This window comes from Xylocopa sonorina, chromosome 9, assembly GCF_050948175.1.
Source record: "Xylocopa sonorina isolate GNS202 chromosome 9, iyXylSono1_principal, whole genome shotgun sequence".
NCBI classification, from domain to species: domain Eukaryota; kingdom Metazoa; phylum Arthropoda; class Insecta; order Hymenoptera; family Apidae; genus Xylocopa; species Xylocopa sonorina.
The window spans coordinates 5090865-5113694 of record NC_135201.1 but is presented as its reverse complement, the minus strand read 5'-3'; the positions used below and the strand labels follow the sequence as shown (position 1 = coordinate 5113694).

General features: G+C 41.0%; 2 protein-coding genes across 5 annotated transcripts in view; both read right to left on the bottom strand.

Annotated features, from left to right (window-relative positions):
- Positions 1 to 22830, bottom strand: part of Ipk1 (Inositol phosphate kinase 1) — a 73114-nt gene that overhangs the window by 29222 nt on the left and 21062 nt on the right. For 2 of the 4 annotated variants that reach the window (XM_076900505.1, XM_076900502.1), the window contains exon 1: positions 9251 to 9393. The gene's annotated coding sequence lies outside the window, so the exon portion shown is untranslated. Of the gene's footprint in view, positions 1 to 9250; positions 9394 to 11786; positions 11872 to 12205; positions 12375 to 22830 lie in introns of those variants that run through there. The other 2 variants (XM_076900504.1, XM_076900503.1) reach the window with 2 other exon arrangements.
- LOC143427440 (protein BTG2) lies at positions 525 to 6250 on the bottom strand. Its single transcript, XM_076901592.1, has one exon. The coding sequence runs from the start codon at positions 5453 to 5455 to the stop codon at positions 4907 to 4909; it is 549 nt and encodes a 182-aa protein (XP_076757707.1). The 5' UTR covers positions 5456 to 6250; the 3' UTR covers positions 525 to 4906.

Genomic DNA, 22830 nt, shown 5'->3' with positions numbered 1-22830 from the left:
CAATGATTTTTTTTTGTACAATGTATATCGCATTAAATGTACACGCGATAAATATCTCGCCGTTTGCACTTTTCTCTCATTTTCTTTTTCCACCGCGTTTCCCTCCTCTTTCCCTTGCACGCGCCCTTCGCAAACACCACCCAATAATCCGCGTCCCAGCATGCGCACGCAGTGAACGACAGTTCTTCATAGTTTTTTTTCGCATACAGAACTACTTTCTCCCGCTCACGTCTCATGCACGAGTTCTCTCGCAGTTCGAATCTTGCATTATTTTTTTTTTATCGTTTATCTTGATTTTGTCTCGTTTTATTTAAAAAAATACTGAATTAACCAAGCTAAAATCACAGACTTGCTGGTGCCTTGTCCCAGCGGGTTTGTACAAATTCTTCCTGAAGGACTCTATGTATAGTTACAAGACATATATACACATACATATATATGTATATGTATATACATGTATATATAATATATGCGCATATATATATGTATATATAGTTAATTACAATTCACGCAAGAAATAGTGGTTTTCTTTTTTGCACCTCTCTCGCTCTCATTCTCGCAATTTGTTTCGCCGAGTTTTTCCGCTTGTTCTCTCGTTACTCGTGTAGTTGTCTTACAGATCTCGTGTATGTGTACCGTTTTGTTGCGTGTAATGTCTCTAGATATATATGTACGTTCCACGTACGCGAACCTAATGGCATATTATCGAATGAGTGCGTTCGAATGTAATCGTCAGAATTTCGTTTCCCGATGGCATCAACCAAAAGGTGAACAAAACGCAGGAGGATATTTAAAAAGAAGAAAAAAAAAAGGAACGTCTCTCTCTAAGCTATTATCATCTAGAACTGTATCAACGATATACTGTAACGGTGTGCGAGATATTCTACTTCGCCGTTCGACTCTCACACTTTCACCTAGCTAGCATCGTCTAACATATGCTTTCGACATCGATTTTTTCGTTTTCCCGGTCGTACAGAGAGAATCGGTTTGCATTTCTGTTCTTCGAAATGAAAGAGCGAATTTGGATGTTCCTTTGTTCGTGATTTTGCGCGCCCGGTCGCAATTTCGCAAACGGAGCATGTTTAGCAATTTTAATCGAACCATTAACGGGACACGTACCTAACCAAAGCGAATCATCGAAACGTATTCGTTCCAAGAAAAATGAACCAAGCTGAAAGTACGATAATAACGATCGAAACGATCAAACCTCCGTCAACGTAAAAATGCTGTCTTTTGTTCGTGCGACTGACGAAGAACATGCAACCTAACCGAAAGAAAAAAGAAAAAAAAAAAGTAAAATCGAATTGACAAGCGTAAAAGGTATTCATATACATACGTAATGCACAATCCGCGGTTAAGGTTGATCGCTAAAACGATTAATCTAAAAATCCGTTTAAAATTGCCACGCATACTTTTCGATATAAACATATTTATACATATATACTTTTACATATCGGTACAATACAAGCGCGTGTGCTCGCACGCCTGTACAGACGCGCGCGCATCCACGCGCTTCTAATTAGGTCGTTCGTACACACAGAGATTGCTCATATTGTCTCTCTATTTTTAATATAATCACAGACACGGTTTCTATATAATTGCTACGTACTGAATCATCCGATTCAACACCGAACGCGACAAGTTCTTTCTCTTTTTCTTCTCCCCATTTCGCTCTACTCTTCACAAACACACGTCTCTTCTCTCTCGTCTGTTTTAATATTCCTTAATCACACAACACTTCCTCGCGATCTCACGTATCGCCTACCAAACTGAACGGCACACTCTCAAATTCTTGCACACCACAAATTCAATATTCACGGAAAACGAATAATTTTCTTTACGTACGAGAGAAATGCGAGCGCTCGTTCCGCCTTGGAATCGCATGGCAACGGCTGGCCAATGAAAAATGACGTCACTAGATAGAGTCACTTCCCATTGGACGGTTGCCACACGCGTTCGTCTTGGTTAGACGGAATCGATGTTCTCGCACATTTGTACGCGATTAGAAGGTTACGTTATCGGGGGGATGTTGCTCATTTTCACATTTCACTCGACGCGTTTCACGAAATTCTGCGCGAACCGGACGCGCCATCGGAGAACCTACGACGAAACGATTGTATACCTACATATACATATACCACGTATGTATAGAATTGAATTTCATCTTGAAACAACGTAATTACCAAGTTAAACTGAATCTATTATATGTATATATTCTTCAATTTCTATTGCATTATATATCTGATTAATTGCATTCAATTATTGCAACGACCGAGCTATTTGAAACAAATTTTTTCTTAATCTATCACCGATGCAAAAACCGTCCAAGTAAATTAGCCCTTAAATGCATGGTGCTGCTTTCAGCAACAAATTATTGCCAATATGACAAGCACATTAAAGTGTTTAGGTTGACCTATGCGTAGATAAATATAATATATACTTTATAATTTCTTCATGCGTTGCACACATAGTTCAGAAAAGTGAAATAATTTTTAAATTATTTTACTCGATACATTTTGGAACATAATCTAGAAATTTCAAAGTATTTGATAATTTTTAGAAAATCATGCATTTAAGAGTCAATGGTGGATTGTATTAAAGTGAATTATGAAGCCGAAAATGAACAGTAAAATATGTGACTTGCATGAAAAGATATGAAAGAAATAGAAGCAATGAGTCATTACCATTATTGTCGAAATGCAAATTGATGGATCGAAAGATAGCCACGACGTTCACCTCTACACGTTTCTCAACACGCACCAGCATACATTCACCACACGTCTCGATCACTCTGCCACGTACGAAACACCAGAAAAGATAATTATACGGTTATATATGCACGAAACACGCTCTCTCTTTTTGCGAAGAGAATCACAGTTGTTTACTTCATGTTTGTCGCCTGCTTTCACGCGCACAACGCACACACGTCCCTCTTCCTTTCTACCCTTCGCTCATCCAGCAAACTCGCGCGCACATTCTCCCTCTCCCTCTCTCTCTCTCGCTCTCTCTCATGGCACTCTCTCATCGCTCACTCTCACTCTATACTCGCGGAAACAGATAATATACAATTTATACGCAACATATACGCGCAAGCTTCGCGTCTCGTCCGCTCGCGCGTACATGCGCTCTCTACATACATAATACCTATATATATGTACATATAAACTCACGCGTTTTGTTAAAGGTTTGTACGTATGAAGTGTTTTAACGTGTGTTCATATATATTGTGTCAACGATGCCAACGATGCTGGGGTCGGGATCGAGACTGCTCGACAGCCGACGGCCAATGAAACAACGGTGATGGACGATCCAAGAACGATAAGTGGGCCACTGCTACGACGGGTTAAAACCGCCGTCGATAATGCTGAGTAAAACATCTGTCATCAGCGTTTCTTCGTTAACTCGTTCCCCCTTGAAAGAAGCTCCGGATCAGAGAAGAAAACTAAAATCCGACAGAAGAACAATTGTTGTTGACAGTAAATGGTTTTCGTTCTCTACGTTCGACGACATTTTTGGCGACGGTAGTATGTATATTATGTTGTTTTCTCTTTCAAGACTGCTATTTGTAATTTTTTTTGTTTTTTTTTTTTGTTTTTTTCTCTATGTGTTTGGTGTCTGTATGTGGCTCGGTGGTAATTTGCATTGATAGTGCGAGGTTAGGGAGAAAATGTAATCCTTGACGACCACAGCAGTGACGACCATCTATGTATGCATATGTATATAACGCGGCGGACAGAAGAGAGAATGCGGCGGACATTGCTCGTCGATCCTTCGCCAGGGAGTGAATCGTTTGTCCTCGTTTTCTTTTCATCTTCGTCCTCGATGTTTGTTCTTCGCCCGATTAGGAGGGGTTGATGGTGGAGGTGGGGGGGAAGAGCACGAGAGCAAGAACATCGGAACACGAGAGGGTTCGGAATAATCAATTACATCGATACATAAGAAATGTTCGTGGAAGAAAAAAGATTTTGCTTTGACGGTAGAGAAACACGGTTCTGCTGTTGAAACCTTCTCAAGGGAGAGAGGTACCGGGGGTTCCGCGCGTTTCCTCTCTCGGGAACGGAGGAGAGGGTGGTTCAGACTGATTCGTTGTTCCCCACTCCGGGCGTAGCTTCCTTTTAGGATAAACGGAAGTACGCGGGAGGAGAGCTGAGATCAATTTGTCGGGCTGAGGGAGAGATCCTTGCGCAACTCGCCCGTTTTAATATTTCTTCTCGCTTCTGCTGACGCGGTCTCGCTAGACGGCGTGGTTTCCATCGGGAAAAATGCAGCTGGATGTTCACGCGAGAGACGCCGGGACGCAAGTGTACCGGTGATCTGGATGAACGCGTAGTTACGCGAACGCGCAGCATTCTCCTCGAATATCCGAACGACGATGATGACATCTCGTCACGAGCGTCTACCCTCTTTCGTACGGTCGACGATAATATTCAAGATGACTCGTATATATATATATAGATATATATTATGTGTACATATACGGTTGGACTAGAGTCAGTCGTGGTTGATGTCGTTGCGACTTATCCAGAGAGCCCATCGGGAATCCATCGAGATCTCGTCGGACGACACGTATTGGACGAATTTCATGGGTGAACCGGATTTGGCCAAAATAAAGCGGTTGCTCACTTCTCTTTTCCTCTCGCACTTTTGCTGTCCGTCTGTTTTCTGTTTCATATTTGTCAACGAGACGCACGAAAGAGCCTGGTCGCACTAGAATTTACATGAGAAACTGGAGAGTAGGATTTTGCGCGTTCGTGTGTACGAGTCGAAATCTTCCACCCGACCAGAGAAGCGCGATCACATATCACGAGACGCATATGCTTTGATCAGTCCGAGAGCGTGATGCACGTCTAGTGGAAATGAGGCGGGACGCTAGCGTCGCCGCTACGCTTAATCGTCGTAAAACGCTTCAACTGGAAACGAACGCAGCGATTTGCTCGCTGAACTGCGAATGCTCCAGCAGCAACGAGTCCTTACAGCTCTCGAACTGCTGCTGCTGTTGCTGTTGTTGATGATGCTGATGCTGATGTTGATGCTGGTGTTGGTGTTGGTGTTGGTGCTGGTGTTGATGCTGATGTTGAGACTCCTCTGGGTCAGGCTCTGTTCGCTCGTACAGCACGCAGATGGATCCATTCTCTCCGATTCTGTAGGAAACTTCCGACGGGTCGATCCACATGGTGAGCTCGCTTGGGAACAGGCTGTGCAACACCGTGGGCAGTAAACCGACGTTGGCGCCTGCCTGCGCGATCACCGGATCCATTTTACCGTTGATACGTATACAACGGTAACCGGATCCCCGATTCGGACGATCCGGGAACCAATGATCCCTGTAACGATGACGCAGTACCTCCGTTAAGGAGGACTTGAACATTTCCAGCTGCCGTTCGGACAGCTGCCCCGTTTGGAGGCGCAGTAAATGCACCAAAAAGTCCGCCGCTGACACAATTTCCAGTCTCATGGTTGCTATGCGATGCGACCCAGGACGAATGGCCTATGATAAAATTTCGTCGATGCTACACCACACGTCGTCCTCCTCCACCTTCTTTTTTGCTCCTTTTCCCGATTCAGCCGAGAGACGACGACGCGTTCGCAAGAAAACACTGTTCCTTCCGTGATTCGGGCGGTCACGGCACGAGAGTAGCCGTTGCTGTTCGCGGGACGCGCACAAGAGTCTTCACAAAATGGCGTCGCCGCCACGTCGCACGGTCGCGTTTAATATTTGTTCGTCGACGCTCCAGCGCGAAACGAAATGTTAAGCGTGTCTCGGTAATTCTCTCGCGAATATTTACAAGGATCCTCACTGCGACTCGCTTCCGGCGTGAAAAGCGTCCGCGGTAGTCGGCTCTGTTTCGCCTCTGGTTCGTCTTTCGGAAATCCGTTAGGATGATCTCGCTAAAGCGGCGAGACTGATCCCTCGTTTAGTCAGAGACCTCGCGATCGTAACTGACAATTTTCTGATCGTGTGAACGCGTTCCAAATCGTTTCTCCGATCCGTGGGATGCCCGTGAGAATCGACAAGACGGCGATTAATTGCTGTAAAATTCGAACGATCGCGACGACGGTAACCTTCTTCCCTTCCGACACTGTTTCGCTCCCCGTACACCTTACAACCGCGGAAAAACTTTCTCGCGAAACCGACGCACTTTCCTCCGCCTAGCGGCACAACCGCACCCATCAACATCCAACGACTTTCTACAACCAGCGACCGTCGACGCGAACGAAGTCGCTTTGTCTCTTTGTCCACGCACCCTACGGCAAGGATAGTAGCCGCGCTCTAATTGGACCGTTTCGTCTCCCACCACGCCGGATGATCACGTGACCACAATCTGCGCGGTCTTGGTAGCGCAAACGTCTGCAGCTGCGTCCCGAATACAGATCGTCTGCGCGAATAAGAGTTCTCAATTGGTTTATGCCGACATCATCCGACGGCTCGGTAATTTTCTACATTTCACAAAATGTTTCTCCGAAATTCAAGTTACGAATAACTTGATGCACGGACTCTCTCTAATCGAACAGTTTAGAAATCGGAGCCATGTATTTTTGTAATTTTTGTAAAAGTAAAAACGATCCCATTTCTCTTACGAGTATATTTATTCTTTCCCTTCCGTTTCCCTCCAGATAATAACGTGTATATCAATTATACTTTCAGCCTGTATTTACGTGTCTATGCGTGCATACATTATCAAACGTACTTTTAATTAACATTAATTACTAAGGGCAAGCAAAGAAATTAATAAGTTAATCGTAGGTTATATTAACCTACTGATAAAATTTATTCGCGCTTCTGGAGAGAAATAAAAACTATTTCTTTTCCAAAGAAAAGATTGCTTAAGTAAAGTACTCTTAGAGAAGTAAGAAAAAAATTCAAAACGACGGATACTGCCGCGTGCAGAGTATACTTTTTGGCACGGAGTCCCGTTCGGTGGTGTTCTAGCGCTTATACCCACCGTGGCGAAAGGGTTAAATGAATATTTATTTCCCATTAGCATACCTTGACATATTTTAACGTTTGCTGTGGATTCTGGCAGAATCGTTTACATTTTTTCAATCCAATGCACGAACGTTGTCTTCTACAACGTTTTGTTCATTTTAGCCTACCTCATTCAATTAAAATTTAGTTTCCATTAAACTGTATCTAAAAAAGATATAACGGAAGGTTACAAGTTTTATCACTTGATTTTCAATTGTACCTTCTTAGACATAAAAATATGCAGAATCAATTGTAAACTAGAAACACATTCTATGGAGTTATATCCGCGTGCGCTATAAAACGGCATTACACCTACACCGTTGCTTACTTACAACCATAATTGTGGGAAAAGGATCCTAATACAGACAACAATCAGGCAACAACGTTCTGTAACTATCTGGTTGACGATTGCAGGTCAAAGTACCGCTTTCTGGAATGTTCTAATTACTCTAAGCACAATGGACTTTACGATCGTGTCAATAAAGTTCTTAACATCTCAAGGTTTACAAGCACTCCCTTGAAAATGTATAACCACGTATTATAAATTCCACGCTTGGTGATACAATGGAAAGCCATAACACCGTATTTTCGCTGATAATCATACATGTTGCCAGACACGAACGTTCGTCGAGTGTTCGTGTTTTACATAAGATATAAAGCTCGAGGATACATCACGTACAACGCAACATTGTTGATAATAAATTCTTGTCCGGTAAGGTGAATATGAAATACTTAAATACCGAGGTGTGTTTAAATATTTAGGACTTCCATTTCCGCTCTTTCATTTTTTTTTCACAAGTGACGCAAACTCGTTAAATAAATGGTGAAATGACTGATTTCTATCGTAGCTATTCTACTTTTTCTGTCGAATACAAACACTGTGTCTCGTTTTACAACCTATGTATTTGCTCGGTTTTTACATGAATTTCAATTGCAAAGAACGTTAAAAGTATTTCGTATCCCCCGTCCAATGACGAATAAACATTTAAATCGTAAATTGGCAATTTGAAAATGCTATATCATTACTGGAGAAATCATGCACTTAAAGGTTAATAAGATCCGTCACGTTAGAGCTCTTTCCCAGCACGAAATTTGTAAAGTTCACTCGTCCGGCGTTTCCCTTCACTGAATCGGGAAGAGCGCTTTCATATATCGATTTTCTCACAATTTCCCCCGGTTTATTTCATTCTACCGCCGCTGGATTATTCCCCCCCTCACCTCTCTGGTCGTGCCTGATAAAAGGATACGCGGAGCGTACATACCTGATGGCCGAGGGTGATCCGTTATCCATGATCTCCCAATGAACACTACCGCGACCCCCCCAAGAGTTTAGCTACCTATACCAAGCGAGCCGTCCGAATATAAAACTAGAAATGCACGCCGTGTAAAAAGTGCCCGGCTGACGAGTGTCTGCTCGTTTCTCGTAATAATAGCGACTGCGAGCCCGATTTCGACAATTGTACACGGCCCTATTATCAAAAAGAGGAGGAGCGAAGGAAAAAAAAAAAGAAAATAAAGCTTGCCTGCCCGCTGTGCAACCCTTTCTATCCCCTTTCAGGGCCCCTCATTTTTTACGGATCCTATCGATGGCGCGTCTATGTACGATCTGAACCAGTGGCTCTCAAAACTTTGCAACAGTTGTTCATTTGTTTGCTTGGGAAGTTGGTTGCAGTGTACTGTGTGTTATCGGGATCGACGATGTAATTATACATAATTATCGTTATATATTATTCGAGGCAGAAAATGAAGACACGAAATAAGATTACAAAGGAAATTCTAATAAGGAAAAATAGTTAGAGTTATGAAACTTCTTAGCACGTCGAACGAAATGCAGAGATCACAGGCTGATGGTAATTTTTAAGTAAATGTCAAACGATCGATTGGGAACCACTGTCAGCTAGAATTGGAGGGGGGATTGTTCAAGAAGTTAAAGGCAAATCATGCAGCTTTGAAGCTTTGAGAACAGACATTTATCTTTCATTTCGTCCTGCACATTATTGATTATTATTGTTATTGAATGATTTCAAACTACGAAGATATCGAGTTGACATAAGAACCGAGGATTTCTACCGAGTAAAGCCAATGCTCAACAGCCGGTCGTTTCGTAATAGAAATGTTCATGGTACGTAACGTTTAGCTGATTTAATTCGTTTCAACGGGAATTTTCAATCTCGAGTGAAATTCCGCCGAAAAAGGCGATTGGTTGTCCCGCGTCTATCGCAATTAAAGTGTACGATCGTAAAAAAGTACTGCGTAAACATAAAAGCTACGTTTTATACGTACCGACTTGGATTTCCGCTGCACGGACCGCGCGCGAGCGCACGACAGACTGTCGATATTGTGTAACGCGTGTGGTATGATCGCGCGTTCAAGTCCGACGCGGGACTTGTAGCTGCAGGAGTTATCGGGGCATTTCCGTTCTGGTGTATCGTATCGTATCGTATCGTCTTGGTTGTAATTAACACTTGTCAGAATGACTCAACAGCCACGGGACTGTTATTTTCGAAGTTAATGGTAATCCGAATAGATTTCACTGGCTTTTTAAACATACTCGTTTAAAATAATTAAGTTACGCTTACTGTTACAGCTGTACAAGATCGTTGGAAAATAATCGAATGTATTATGGAAAAAAGGAAAACTCGAGAATTACATAAAATTGAAGAGAAAACGCAATTTTATAAAGTAGTGTCTAAATATGTATATGCAGAAAGAAATGATAATCAGTTAAGTATAAATTCAAGGACTAATGTGAATGAAGTAATATTTCGTATTTCATGCAACTTTTTCAATGTCGCTTACGAAACATGCGTTCATTACACTATCTCAAGGGAAATATTGAGAAACTTCCAACATTATTTCAAGATAAGTACACCTGAACGCATAAAACAAAAAATGAGATTAGAATTTTAAGTCAGATGGCTTTATCGGATTTAGAACTTGTTTTATCCCTAAGTAACAGGATTAAGTTTGTTACAAAAGAAATACTCGAGTTTTATCAAACTTCTGAAAAACCCAACAATTATAAATAATAAAAGGAAACAGATAATTAGTTCTACTATTTGATTTTACTAATAGACTTTGGTAATATCGAGATAGTGCAATACGATAGTAATATATTTTTTGTTTCTCGCTACTTAATACATAAAACTTAAAAATGAAAATCTCGTTGCTCTTGTATATGAATATGAATATTAAAGCGAGTAACTGTAAATGTTGTAGCCTTAACGCGATCGTTATGTGCCATTGAACGGACATAACTATTCATTGGCAATACGAGACTCATCATCTTCAACACTATCGCCTTTAAATACAAGTACACGCGTCGAAAATAGAAACACAATACAGAGGCACGACAGAAGAAGTATTATTAACCTCGAATATAAATGCGATGAGTAAGGACCACATGTTAATTACCGAGCCCGTTTTTAATTGATACAATGATTCAGATAACAAGATATATAGATATAGTTTCGTGGCAACGCGTTGGTGTCTGCGTTGCAGTGCAAACAATTACATTCTTTGTTAACAGAAACGCTGTGATTAAAGTGTTATCTTGTTTCAATCGAAATTATCGATACCAATACCGAATGTCCACAAAGTTCCTTACCAATTCTGAAATTATTGATTTCTTTTCTGTTTGCAGAATATTCATCTTTAAGTGCAATATATTATTTCTCAATTTAACAGACGCAGAAATTAATGTATTGAAAAGAATTCTTTGACATTTAATTATTTTTTTCGAAATACTATAGTATCTGCTTATAATATTCATCTATATTGTAATATTCATCTATTTAAATTATATTTCAAGAGTTTGTCAAGGCTCGTCTCCTCGTGTTTCAACCACTCTGGATGAAGTAATAAGCAGTTTTTCGTGAAATGTCTTCGGCCCTGACTCTCTTACTCTCTCCATAAATTTTTCACGCCCCTGGCGAATAGACCGACGGTGGAAGTTTTCCATACTTTGTTCTAGAGTTTCGCTGAGTCTGTCTGGCAGATTTAGTTTCAAAGAACCAACGCGGAATAATACTGCGCCGTTCTTTACCATATGGCGAGCCATTCCGCGATAAAAAACATTCCTTATATCTTTCGAATTTCCAAAATAACACGACGCTTATAATCAGTACGATGAATCAACTACCAGTGCGTTCTGCTCGAGAACTATGCGTACACCACCTACGACAATAACTATTTTTATGTACGAGACTCACGTTACGGAGGTGAGCGACCCGAGGCCAGTAAAATTTTGGAATCGTGCGAGATTCTAATTTCGACGTGACGAATAATTAAAATTAACAAATTATTCAGAAACGAGAAATTATTGATATTCATTGAATTATTACAAAGTAATTTATGTTAGATTTAAAGAAATACTTCAAGATACTCTGTTAGATGCAGATCGTTTAAAAGGGAAAAGACAGAATTAAACGCAAACTTAAACGATTGCTACTCTCGCTCGGTGCAGGGTAGGGCAACGTCTCGTCCAATTGTTGCCAGGGGAATAGTTTAAACATAAAACATCTCGGAATGCAGACAGAATTTCGGTATACAGTCCCACGCAAAGGTATGAAAGCAGACCTGATTTGCCAACCGTTTTCGCTATGTGGAACATTTCATTCGTAATTCCGGGAGTTTGCCGTTGCCAAGTTGGCAACTAAGAGTCGATCGATAAACTCAGATTATTCTGGCTGGCTTCGCTCCCTGCGTGTATGCGCGGGCTTTTCCAGCGTGTACTGCTCGTAAACGCCGAGCAGGGAGAGAATTCGCCGAGCCCCGACAGCCATTTGCGTATTTAATTAATAATTAACGTAATAATAACGCGCTAACCTCTTTTTTTTTTACAATCCGACCATTCCCTCGCGGACCTCGATCTGACGGAAGTGACGGGCTCGCCTTGATGCCACCTGCAACAGAAAACCGTCCAACAAGGTTAATAACCCGTATAAGTAGTGATTTCCATTAGGTCCCTCCATTTCTTTACTCCCAAAAAAGGAGAATACAATTTTATTACTATCTTGTTTCATTAAAAACTGATAAATTCTCCTGTTAATTAGCAACTTGTTGTTAATTCAAATTCTTCAATCGGTATGCAGTGTCGAAAATAAGACGAAAAGGGAGAATAAGAAATTCTCTATCGACAAAGTTACCGAATCGTTACTATACATTCCATATTTGAACAACATTCGCGTATTGGGTTCACGCAAAAGTGTCCGGATATTAGAGCGTTATCGTACGTACAATGCTCGGTTTTATGGCCGAATAGAAGGATGCGGTACCGCTATTATTGCCACTATAAACCTGCGTATCCACCAATCGCGCAAGAGGCTTGGCGATCGCCGATGGATCGGCGTAGCCCGCATGAATATAAACCGCTCGCGACCGTCCGTGAACGCCCGACAACTGTCTCTGGCAAAGTCGTGTCTGCTCGCCGCACACTATTCCAAAATAGCCGTTTGACCGCCAAACAGCAAGCGAAATTATTAAAACTCACGTCTAGCATAATCATATTATCTCCCTTCTGACAAATTCCAAGAATTTAGCGGAGAATCACCAAAGGTCCGATACTTAAACAAATGCAAAGTGTATTTGTTTAAGCTCTACTCGACCAAAGTTCTTTCGAAAGAATTTTCTCTTCCTTTTCTAGAAAGAATTGTCAAATATAAATCGTGTAATTTCGCCTTCACGAACGCGATCGCAAGCTTCCTGGGGAGACTTGAGGACATGTGTACACGCGGCTGTACCAGTCAAGTGTTTGCAAAGGACTATTCCACGTTCCAATTGAACCTACGATCATCGAGGACTGGACTACGGTATCTTCGTACCTTGGCAAACGTCCACGAAGAGACGCGATGCCGTAGGGTCGATTTAAAAATAGGCCACTGGCTCGTCCTTAGAATAACGCATCACTTACAGGTTTCTTTGTAAGAACCAAGACAATAAACTCCATTCAGCGCGATAAAAATCGTGATGTTGATCGCTACGAATTTTTACAAATATCTATTATAAGTTGATTGCAAATTTAATGCAGAACAATGTATGACCGAGGTATGCATAAACACCACAAAAATGCACGATGATTTCATTGAAGCGGATTCTGTTCTCCGAATCCAGTTGGAAATACTAGCGAGGAGGAAAAGATTGAAATATGCTTTTTCTTCATATTAATTCTGCCTAAAGAAACACAATATCTGAAAAGTGATCGCATCACCAGCATTCTATGCATTCTCGGAGATTTAACTTTCCAAAGGTAAGTGTATAAACATCATAGTGATTACATCAGAAAAAAATGAATCGTAGTTATGTAGTAATTTGTTGAATAAATGGAAAATTCATAGAATTCGTGCTGTGTATGTATATTTACGCTCAATTTAATTGCACTGTATAATAGACCCATTATAACCATTTATATAACAAAAATATCCGAGAAATACTGATTTCTCAACGGAAAGCATATATATCATAATTACAAAATTAGTAACTCTCATGTTCAACTACTGTTATTAGATATTTTACTTCCTCGGACGAGAAATAATTATTCATAGAAATTATTATTCATTAGAAATAATTATTCATAGAAAATCGTAAAAGGAGAAACTTAAATACTTCAAATTTATCATAAAGATATTTTACAGTAAGATAGATAACGATGTAAAAAAAAAATGTGTTTTTCTGCATTAAATAACGAAGATTTGCACTTTGCTCTTGATCAACATCGAAAAAATCTACTCTATTTTATTAATGTTGTACCTTCTACTGGTTTAAAGTTATTCGTGTGTAAAAGAATACATGCTCGAAGATATTTCCTTAAATAAACGAAAACGTATGCATTATTTAAATAGAAATAGGGTTACGCGAGGATATAACATGTGCATCTTGAATATTTTAGCATATTATGTGCGTTCTGTAATTTTTGGCACGTTTCAAATTCCCAAAATGCATAAACGTCCGCAGTCTAATAATAAAATCCGCGACAGCGTGTTTTCGACAAGTAACAGGCAATATTTCCGAGCAACCATCCGAAGCAGCCTGCGCTACAACCTCTGAAGAGGGAGATGGAGTGGTCAGTGTGCAGTACAATCAAAGAGGCTATTAGCAATACTTCAAACTATATTTTAAAGACTCCAGATATGAAATAAATAAAGGAACATATTAAATTGAATTTCCTCCAAAACGAAATCTCAAGAGAAATGTTTCATGCCATCTATTATTTCTTGTTATACAACGCTCTGTACGTCGAGCAGGAATATTAGAATGCTCGCAAATAGTCGCGTTAAAAGCAATATCAATAAAAGCGCGATGGGACGTAGTATCGCTAATGGGTTTCCACAAAAAAACGAGAGAATCCTCTGGAGATTTTCAATCGAGGAAGCGGAGGCAGGGAGAAAACGAGTAGCACGGCTGGCAAACCCTGGGGCAGAACGAGCCGTATGGCCGGTCAAATATGGCAAACTCGAAATTTGCCAGGAGGGGCATAAAGGGGTGCCGTATATTCAAATTATGGGGTGACCCTTCTCGAAAACTTGACGAAGGGGAAAGGGGGAATTACCGCGTGTAAGCTAGCAGGCTTGCTGCTCTAAAATCAATAGCTCTGGCTTCGACTATGTATGCGCCCTGTGCGTTTAGCTTGCGAAGCGACGCCTCGAAATTTTCACTTTCATTTCGAAAACACGTAGCCACATCGAACACTTTCAATTTATCAACTTGAAAGTGATAAAGTCATAAACGGACCCAAACTGAAATGCGAGAGTAAAAAGTGTGGTCCTGAAAAAATCAAAGTACGTAATTATTTTCCAATGGCGAGTTTGATAATAGCTTCGAGTAAAATCTGAGCATCACAGCTGGCATAAAAACGTCGTCGAATATCAGGCTGGAATTGGATTTCCATCACCAAAAAACGGGCTATACGGTTGTAAAAAAAAGAAGGAACGATCGTGCAACAGTCCCCGCATATGGAGACCCATAAAAGCGCGGGCTTTTTTATCTAACCCGAAGACAAACGTATCCCATTCGTGATCCAGCGCGCTGGTGAGTGGCAGACAGGTTTGTCGAAGAAGGATCTCGCCAAGGAGGCTACGAGTCTGGCTCGACGCTCCTCTATTTCTTCTTCAGTCGTCTCTTCCTCCCTGTTTCTGTTGCGACCGATATCCTCGTGGAACGAACAACCACGCATATAATAGCGAAACATTCTCACGCGATGTTCCAGAATAATAGCATTTCCTTCTCTTTTTGCATTTTAAATAAAAAGGATCTTTATTTGGTAGCCCCAACCAAACCTCCAAGTAATGAAACGTTTTTTATATTTATATTAACTTCGGAGGTACCTAATAGCACTTTATTCAGATGTAGCGTACATTTTAGTGCGTTGCGCAGCGAAAAGTCTCTAAAAAGGTGAACAAAGTTAGCAACAACGAGGCGTACATCCACGGTGAAAGCTTTCATCACGACTCTATTGCTCCGCTTCGAGTAGCGGAGTTTTGAAACAGAACAGCGAACAACTGTTAGGCCCAACCGCTGATTGTGCCCACGAGTTTCTAGCCACGTCCTACTAGGTCTATCTAAGCGTGCATCTAACGTGTTAGGAGATATATACAGGATGACTCTATCACCATGCGAAACGAACCACGCAAATTCACACATACCATTCCCTTAAAGAAAAGAATAAAATGTGAGTCACGAAACGTAGTAGTTTTTGAGTAATTCGATTTCTTCTCTCTACCAGCAGTATCTTTGAATTGCAGTACCTTTGGAAGAGAGATACGACTGGTTCGATGAGTCACCCGGTATATAGACGAAGGCGGAGCAGCAGCGAGAGGCCAAAGATTGACAGTCCGGAGAAAACGAGGATCTCGATCTCTCGAACCGGTCCTGCGGGCCAACTTCTACGTCCAAACAATCTACTCCTTTCCTGACACAAACGCGCGCCACATCACCTTGACTAACTCGTACCATCGGACGTTTCAAGTCATTCCGTTCTAAACCGAGAGATTTTTATCCAGATTCTATTCTCGCACGATCACATTAATCAATGTCGACGCGAATTTCTAAAAAATATTACTCATGATGTCTGTATATATTTAACTACGAAATGTGAAATCCGTCGAATCGGTGAGTTTCATAAGTAGGATTGGAGGGATAACTTGAAACACTCTGAGCGCGAGTCGACGTTCGCGTGATAAAGATACGATAAAAACGAAGGAAACGTTGAAAATATAACGTCGTTAGACTGTTAAACGACTGGATGAAAAAGGGTAATGTGTGCGAATACGTGTGCGCGCGTATCAAGGCGAAAGGAGGTGTGAAGGCTTGGCGATTTACTAACATCAGGGTCATCTAACTGTTTTGTAGATCCATCCTACTTTTCATTGAACGCTCGCGAGGTGCTCAACTCGGATCACGGATCCTTGAGCTGTTCGATTTGGAAATAGAAACTCGCGGCGGGTTTGTAGAAAAACGCGTCTACCGACGATAGACGCCGAAAAGAATCCTTGACTGTTTCTAGGTGGGTTTGTAAAGCGATAGTACTTTCTATTTTGCGCGTGCAATCATCTAGACGCGTACGCGTGCAAAAATATTGAACTTTATAACGTTCAAGAGCCTTTTCCTGAAAAGCCATGTTTGGCTCTGAGAATGAAGAGCAGAGTGTATCCAACGATGTAATTACTCGTTGGGATTACATGTGTCCGAAAGTAAGCAACACGTAATGGCAATTTCCATCGAGGCTGTTCATTCTGCTTTCGAAACTTGCTCCCTGGTGAGATTCGTACTTTGAGGGACTTTTATCTTGTTTATCAAGCGAAACGATAATTTGAAACGGCGAGCGCTATCATTAATGACACGAACGCTTCTGTCGTTAAAACTGTAAAGCAGAAACTGGTTTACAACGTAAACCTACGGGGCTATCGATTTCGCGTTGCAAAACATGGCCTATCGTCGCGAACGAGTAATCTAAGGTGAAGAAACGAAGCTCGGAAATCTTTCATCGGTATTTTCTCTCACGAAACTGTTCGAATTTACAAAATATATTTATTCCAATATATTTCCAAATTATGAGAGAACAGATCCAACAAGCATCCATTGGCTTCCATAATACGAAATTCAATTTTGCATAATGGTTAACAGGCACGCCAATGGGTTAATATTTCAAAATTAATCCATTCAGCAAGATAATGAGGCAGTTAGATGAATAAATAATTTTTATCTTCATCATTATTTCGTGTTTTCGCGAGGTATAAATAAATACTGGTGATAATTGAATTCGTCACGATAAACAAAAGCGCGGTGACTCTTGGGAGCGTCATAGCTCCAGAAAAATCGTAAAGCAATAAATGACTAAGTAGGTAGGCGATAATCGAAGGAACCGAGTTTTCGTTGCGTCTATCATTTTGGACAACGAGAATAGATGTGGACTAAAGGAGCGAAAGGCAACGAGAAAAGATCTCACAGCCGAACTCTTAACCGGTCGTGCGATCGAAAATGTGGCTCGTGCGCAAGCGCGGTCGCTAGTAGTAAAGTTAATACGTGTGCGTATGTGTGTGCGCTAGTGCGCGCCAGCCAGACGGTCGAAGAAGCCCAGCATCAGGCTAACTGTTAGATGGAACCTCCCTCCACACGAAGGAAACTCTTCGTTCTACTTTTTTTTATTCCCCTCCTGTCGACCCTTGCGGTGGATCACAAATCCCAATCGCAAGCGGTGCTCAGCCTGCATCTAGACCTGCAACATTATCGATTCTAGCAAGCACAGTTCGCCATCGAACACCGCGTAATACAAATTTCTTTATCGTTTCGTAGTCAATCCTTAAAAACGTAATCATTTCGTTATAATTTTAAAGGCATTTCGAAAAATATAAAGAAGCGAGGGTGATAGGGTTGGCTGGTTATTTGAGCAGCATCAACGGCACGTAGGTCAGGATAACGCGTGATTTATGGGGGTAGAGATAACGATAGTTACAGAACGGATGATTCAATGTTGTTCGGTACAGAAATTATCTAGGGGGCATATATTATTATTCGAGTTCTTGATTCGATTTTAATGGACATTTTAATCACCATTCCATTGACTGGAATTTCTGAGGAAATATAAAAATGTTACGTGTTTTTGTCACTTTGGTGAAATTACTTTTATATGCGAATGGGCTATGGAATCGGAAACGCCTCGAAATGTCGAAATTGATTTAATGGATTGGGGCTCCGTATTACAGCAAATCGAACCAGTCGATTGACTTTCGAATGTTTCACCTGTTCCATACGGGAGTCGAAGTTTGGGTTGCACAATTTAATCAAGGATTTACATCGTTTCGCTACATATATTCCATTTAAAAGGAGAGTTTCTATCTTGTTTCTAACATTGAAGACACGTCACTCATACTTTCCACTTGAAAATCCGAAAAACCTAAATTATATATGTTTGAACAGGTGTTTTATAGTAGAAGCAAGTTACTAAATAGTCAAATACTTGGACGTGACGTTGATCACATAGAATGTAACTACGTCACTACGTTGCGTCGTCAACACCAACAGCAATCAACCATAAACGTCGTTTTTATGTGCCATCGACTACCATAGATCATTTAACGACGAGGCATGGCTTGTATTTCGATTAGGTTAATATATAGCCAATAGAAAATGTGTTAATTTCATTCCAACACCTCAAGCGTGGTCGAAACTCGATAATTCCACGCTGTATGCGTTCATCGAGACTCACGAAATAAGATACAAATATCTTCACTTACTTAAGCTCCAAAAAAAAAAAAGATATGAGAGATTCAAAAGTATTTTAGAAAACAAATACCTGCAAACATGTTCATTATACACGTAGCTACAAAGCAAAATGTATCAAAGAGAAAGATGACCAGTAACGGTAGACAGAAAACGGTTTTCCAATTTCTGTAGCGAAGAAACTTTCTGGAAGAGCGTCGACGCTAATGAACAGAAGCCTCCCGAGGGGGTTAATCCATCGTACGTAGTAGATATCCCATCTCGAGACTTTCTCTCGGTTCGAGCCGCCGCTGACATCGAAATAACGTCGAATAGATTGCCCAGAGCTGTCTACTCTTGGAAAGTCGTCCGTTTCGTTTCGTTCCGCTGGTGCAGTGGAACCGGGTATCGGCGGCCACTTTGATGCACCAGCCACAGAGTTCGAAACTACGATTCCCGACAATTACAATCCCGTCCCCGCCATCTTCTTTCCTTTTGCTACCGCGGTTTCAAGCGGTCTTCGACTTGAAAAGTCTCGTTCAGATCCACTGATTTCAGAGCCAGACGTAAAGCGTTTTACGACGAAGACGAGCACCGTTGCGCACGTTTCGGTATTTAAGTCCACTGTACGCGCTCGACTATATCGTTATCTCAATACATATTACAACTGGTCGTATTCAAGTCTCTAACGAATGTACAGAGTATGTTCCGTTTAGATTGTAAACAGTGGAGTTTCTGGGCTAAGTGCGTTAGAGGTTCGGTTAGGTTGCAAGTAGTTGTTTCGAGTTCGTAACGAATGTATGCGCAAGGTGTTTCTTTTGAACGGAATCAGAAGGAAACGTTCCCCAGCGTGAATAAATTTAAGCAGAAAAATCGAATCAAACCGCGGCCGAACGATTCCAATTAAGGACGCTGCATTACGAATAAAAGCAGCCGATACAAAATAACTTTCTGACCCGAATTAATAACAAGTTTCGAAGAATTTCCAGGGAACTTTCTCGTAGGGTCGTAAAATTATAACGATTCATTGACGTCAACGCAGAATTTCGCTTGTTTTTGTCTTCACGGGCGGAATAAAAACACACAGCGGGTACGGATTTATTTAGCTTATCGTCATCGCTGTCACGTGCACGCACTCGTGTATTCTCGCGTCTAAAAAGTTTCTGTATTCGAGGCTTACTCTCCGATTACCTTTATCCTCGGTCCGAGCTTAGACGGAATTTTGCATCGAAATAAACTTAATAGAAAATTCGAGGAGTAGTCAAAGCACGAGGCAAAAGCGGCGGTAGCCTATCTGAATCGTAATTTTTAGCAAATTATCGTCGAATAAAGGGTGGGTTGCGTCGCGCACGCGGCGCACCAGTTGCCCAGGGAGTTTCGCAGGTAGGAAGTGATCCCTGGCAAATACCGTTCCAGCTCGGCCAGCCGGGGACAGAAAATCAATTTCTGTTCTCGTACAATTTCCTGGAACGTGTCCAATTAAGAGGAGAAGGTCACCGAGAGACGGGTTGGTTTTTCTTGAAACAAACGCGCGCGCAAAAAGCACCTAGTCACCGAGCGTCGCGATGGCAAAGACGGAGACATCCGAGAGGACGAGGTCCTGTTATCAGCACGGATAACGATGATAATAAGCGACCTTTGCCGTGCCGTCCCGCACCGATCTCCGCTCTTTCGTTCATTAAATCGCTACGGCGAGCTCGAATATGTAATCTGAGGTAACGATGAACGATTACTTTGGAAAACCTTATCCAATATTGCCTCCACTTTTCTCCTTTCGACGCTAAAAAGATCTCACCCTCCTCTTTTAATGCAATAAATGCAGACAAATGAACGACAGCGTGTAGCATCCTTTATTATCAACACCCAGTTGCAACTTAATAGAATCTATAACACACTTAGCTCAGACAATTTAAACGAAACGTAACAAAGTTTCATTTTACGCTTAATCATCGGTAAGGACAATACCATCCTAGCCTCGCGTTTCAACGTTTCCAAGATTGTAAAATTGGTGTAGGAGCTTGGTTAGGTCATAACCAATACCACTGGCATGTTACGTGTTCAGTATTATTGCTTTAACCTTGACTTGGATTCGTATGAGGCGGACTTGGAAGTAACAAAGATTTAATGACCCCTATTGATCGGCCTTAGTCACCGTGCACTTCTATTATATACCTCTGAAAGTGGTAATAAAGACTTTCCGTTGTCTCTGTCAAAACAGACGCCAATAATTGTATTGTTGGGCAGCAAAAAGGTCAGGGAAAAGTCCTAAACCCTTCATGGGCGAATATGTAATACATAAAATTCCCTAGTCTTTAATACCAGTACCCGACCACTGATACGTCCTTAAAACGAATGGTGCTGTGGGAAATTTTGTAAACCATTACACCTGACCATGGCTGGCTTCCTCGTTCAGTATCAGCTATTCTGACATGGAATTCTTTCTATCCTAAAACTTTCAACATTGCGTGCTTCTTCCTCTAACGTTCAATTTTAAAGTAACAATAATAACTTGAATTAGCAATAATGAATGTGCTTTTGTTTTCGTGTACGTTAGTATGGCAAATGATATTTGGCTAAGTAAGCGCGTGTTAAACAAAATAACACGAATTCTAAAACCGGGCAAGATGTACGGAAATATTTATTTTTCCGTACAGATCAAGGTAAAGTGAAATTGTAAAAATACATAAGTCTAAAGTCTCCCAAGAGTGATATCGCAGTCTCAGGAGAAATTTTCAATCTTGTACCGTAAAAACGATTTTTCTCAGAACGTTGAACGTAACAGGCACATGTAGTCACGAAAATATTTAAGTGTTTACATTCGTAATTTGTAACGAGTGAAAAAATGCGAACAAACGTTCCATCGGAAATGTTTACCCGTTGGAACTGTAGATACTATTAGTGGATGACGTCGAAAAAGCCGAGGAGGGAATGTCGTCTTAAATATTTATTTAAAAATAAACCAACTCGAGATTGATTTTGCAGGGAACGTAGGTTACATAAAATAGACACGTGACGCAAATAAGAGAGGAGAAGGGTTCGTAATAGGTCATGGGCTTACGTGGGGTGTGAATAGCAAATTATTAATAATAAAAATTGATTGCTTCGAACAACGGCTTGTTCCAATCAATCTTCGTAGGCTCGCGCGATCGAATCGTCGACACGATCGCTAGCAGCGACAATTTTTCCATTCTGAATCTTTAGTTAAAATAGAATTGTTTAAACAATTCTACTTTTCTACGAAAAATTGAATTTGCTCTTAAATATCACTATAATACGTCCCTCTGTTTATTCTTATTAGTGGACTGAATAGTGCATTCCTGAGATAAAGTAGAAGCTTAGTACACGAACAAATATGAAAATGTCACGGAAAAATATGATGCGATGTGAAGAAGAAGATAAACAGGTATCCCCTTCTTCTCTTAATTCGTTTCACGTAATGCGTAGAAGCCCTTTTACGCATCGCAGCAGCGTTATGAAATTTTTCTTTACCCAACGCGATACTCACGAGATTACAGTTATCACAATACGTGATACCGATCGTTAGTTAGAAATGCTTTGAAAATTGTCCCTGGAACTCGAGATCATCGATATTTTTCACGAGCCTATCAATTGTTCAACTTCTTAACCAGTACGAAGTAAAAACGGATAACGTGTAGATATAACTAGTTCGATAGCGATAATAAACTACAGAACAACCGTGACTGAAGACTTCACGAGTATATATGGAACAGTTTCGAATTCTTCAAGTAATACAATTCGATAAGTAGGAATCAGGCTTAAGACTGGCATCTACAAAATCTCTTTACGTTTCTACCCGCTATGAAATCGGCAGACGGAACTTACGCAGCGTGTTCTACCGCGGCGAGAAATTATTATCAAGGAAATAAAACGAGACAAATGAAATATTTATGAGCGAAACAGACTGAATGTTTGAATATCAAGAAGAAACCGGGTAGATATTCACGAGGAACCCGACTTTCCATCTTGCCGTTCAGTCGATCTCAAATGCGAGATTTTCTTAGTGAAATACATATCAGATCCGTGAGAAACGTTAAGGCCTAATTACACGGTTCACTTTTGTTCATAAAAGTCTGACGCGTTTTATTAAACAACGTAGATTATAATTTAATTAGTAATCTACATTGTTCAGTTTTCTTTCGATCTACTAA